Consider the following 2,500-nt stretch of genomic DNA (forward strand, 5'->3'; position numbering starts at 1 on the left):
GATCTCACGTATTTCACGGCATGTGTATGATCCATATTGGCAGAGGTGTCTTTCACGGCATGTGTATGATCCATATTGGCAGAGGTGTCTTTCACGGCATGTGTATGATCCATATTGGCAGAGGTGTTTGAAGTCGTTTTTTAAAGGCTACACACAGCTTAATGGTAGCAATGAGAACTAGCCTGAAGTGAAAAAATGTGGGCCTATATATTACTTATTTTATAATATCTTAAAAAAACACCAAGGTCTATCATTGAGTGGATTGATTGAAAATCCCTTTTAGGCAATCTAGGAGGCTATAGGCATATTTTGTGTTCTCACAGGCTACTTACAAAACATTTTGGTCAAACTAATATCAGTTGACCATAAAATGTCAATTTTTTCTCGTCTAGGAGAGGAAAATGACATTTGTGCTAATGATATTTCTAGCTCCTTAACAGAGAGGCTAATTTGAATATAGGCTATTTATGGCCAGCTCCATAACAGAGAGGTAGGATTGAAATATAGGCTATTTATAGCCAGCTATGTTTGATCATCTATACTCCACCAAGGGACAAAGGTTATCCTCTAAAAACAGGGCCTCGCATCTTCATATTTAGAGTTGCAGTCGAGATGCACATGGATTTGTAGAATGCGTTATCTTTTACTAATGTAGAAGATGAAGCTAGATAAAGGTGAAGCATTATGTTAATGATAAAGGACAATGTGTACGCCACTGGACTTTCCTGACAATGGACCATTGCAAAGATATACAGTATTAGCTTGAATCCAGACGTGCAGAATGAATAAAGAATGACTGGAGAATTATGGGTTAGACTACACTTCTATATACCAGGCCTACACTACACCGGTCAAAACATTTCCTAAAAGAAACGCTATATGAAATATCACACTTAGAATTTAGTCCACTGTTTTATACATCACTGTTACATGAGCCTGTACTGTACCATAACGTAGCATACAGGATTTATGCTGTAGAGGTCTTTCCGTCATAAGGTAGGCCTGCTATTTCTTACTTCCAAAGTAAACCTACAGTCTTGCAAAATAATTTAGATTCTTCATAATAGGCTTCTGCAAGTAGACATAGTAAAAGCATACAGTGCACAATCACATAGATGCATAAGATCTCTTTAGCATAAGATCTCTTTAACATAAGATCTCTTTAGCATAAGATCTCTTTAGTATGCAGAGCACAATCACATAGATGCATAAGATCTCTTTAGCATAAGATCTTTTAGCATAAGATCTCTTTAGCATAAGATCTCTTTAACATAAGATCTCTTTAGCATAAGATCTCTTTAGCATGCAGAGCACAATCACATAGATCCATAAGATCTCTTTCCAGTAAATGCTGCTGGGAAAACCGTGACGAGTTATTTGAACTGACATCGCGTAAACATACCGGTATACATCAGATGACCTAGCCTAGGCGTATAATAATATTGCTTTAAATATCTTTTTAGATACAGCTTAGTTAGGCAATTGATTTCATTAAAGCATTTATATGCTAATAATATTTAAGAAGGGGTGATTACAAGGCGGAGAACGTATAGAATGATCACAGCATTGGAAACGTATAGAGTGGTCACAGCATTGGAAACGTTTAGAATGGTCACAGCATCGGAAACTTATAGAATGGTCACAGCATTGGAAACGTATAGAGTAGTCACAGCATTGGAAACGTTTAGAATGGTCACAGCATTGGAAACGTATAGAATGGTCTCAGCGTTTAGTTGTGAATGAAGCGTATAGAATGGTTTCAGCATTTGTTTGTGAATGAAGCGTATAGAATGGTCACAGTTAAGCGTTTGGTTGTGAATGAAACGTATAGAATGGTCACAGTTAAGCGTTTGGTTGTGAATGAAGCGTATAGAATGGTCACAGTTAAGCGTTTGGTTGTGAATGAAGCGTATAGAATGGTCACAGTTAAGCGTTTGGTTGTGAATGAAGCGTATAGAATGGTCTCAGCGTGGTTAGTTGTGAATGAAGCGTATAGAATGGTCTCAGTGTTTGGTTGTGAATGAAGCGTATAGAATGATCACAGTGATTGGTTGTGAATGAAGCGTATGTTAATGGCTTCAATTCAGTTCAGCTCAGTCCGATGGTGTTCACTCATATAGAATCTTAAAGCCCTCAGGACCAGACCACACATTCATACATACACAAGGAGTGGGTCACAGAGGCGTCATTACCATGTAGGAGTGGGTCACAGAAGCATCATTACCATGTAGGAGTGGGTCACAGAGGCATTATTACCATGTATGAAGTTAAATTGCCTTTCTTTTGTGCTGTGTTCCCTTGAATCTGATCCATTTTTCTCTCCTCCCCTCTCCTCTCTCTCCTCTCCCCCCCCCCCTCTCTCCTCCTCTCCCCCCCTCTCTCCTCCTCCCCCCCCCCCTCTCTCTCCTCTCCCCCCCTCTCTCGCGTCTCTCTACTCTCCTCCCTTCCTCCCCCCCCCCCTGCAGACGGTGCGTCATGGCTTCCCATATCAGCCCACTGC

General features: G+C 40.1%; 1 protein-coding gene across 1 annotated transcript in view; it reads left to right on the forward strand.

Annotated features, from left to right (window-relative positions):
* stxbp5l (syntaxin binding protein 5L) overlaps positions 1–2,500 on the forward strand; it is a 220,233-nt gene that overhangs the window by 22,058 nt on the left and 195,675 nt on the right. The window contains exon 2 of the mRNA XM_076262457.1: positions 2,466–2,500. This exon is cut by the window's right edge and continues 63 nt beyond it. Coding sequence (XP_076118572.1) covers positions 2,466–2,500 — 35 coding nt within the window. The remainder of the gene's footprint in view (positions 1–2,465) is intronic.

The sequence above is a fragment of the Alosa pseudoharengus genome, unplaced genomic scaffold (genome assembly GCF_046254945.1).
Source record: "Alosa pseudoharengus isolate Yale_2024_CS ecotype anadromous, Long Island Sound unplaced genomic scaffold, YU_APseudo_1.1 YU_APseudo_1.1_scf_3, whole genome shotgun sequence".
In the NCBI taxonomy this organism is placed as follows: domain Eukaryota; kingdom Metazoa; phylum Chordata; class Actinopteri; order Clupeiformes; family Clupeidae; genus Alosa; species Alosa pseudoharengus.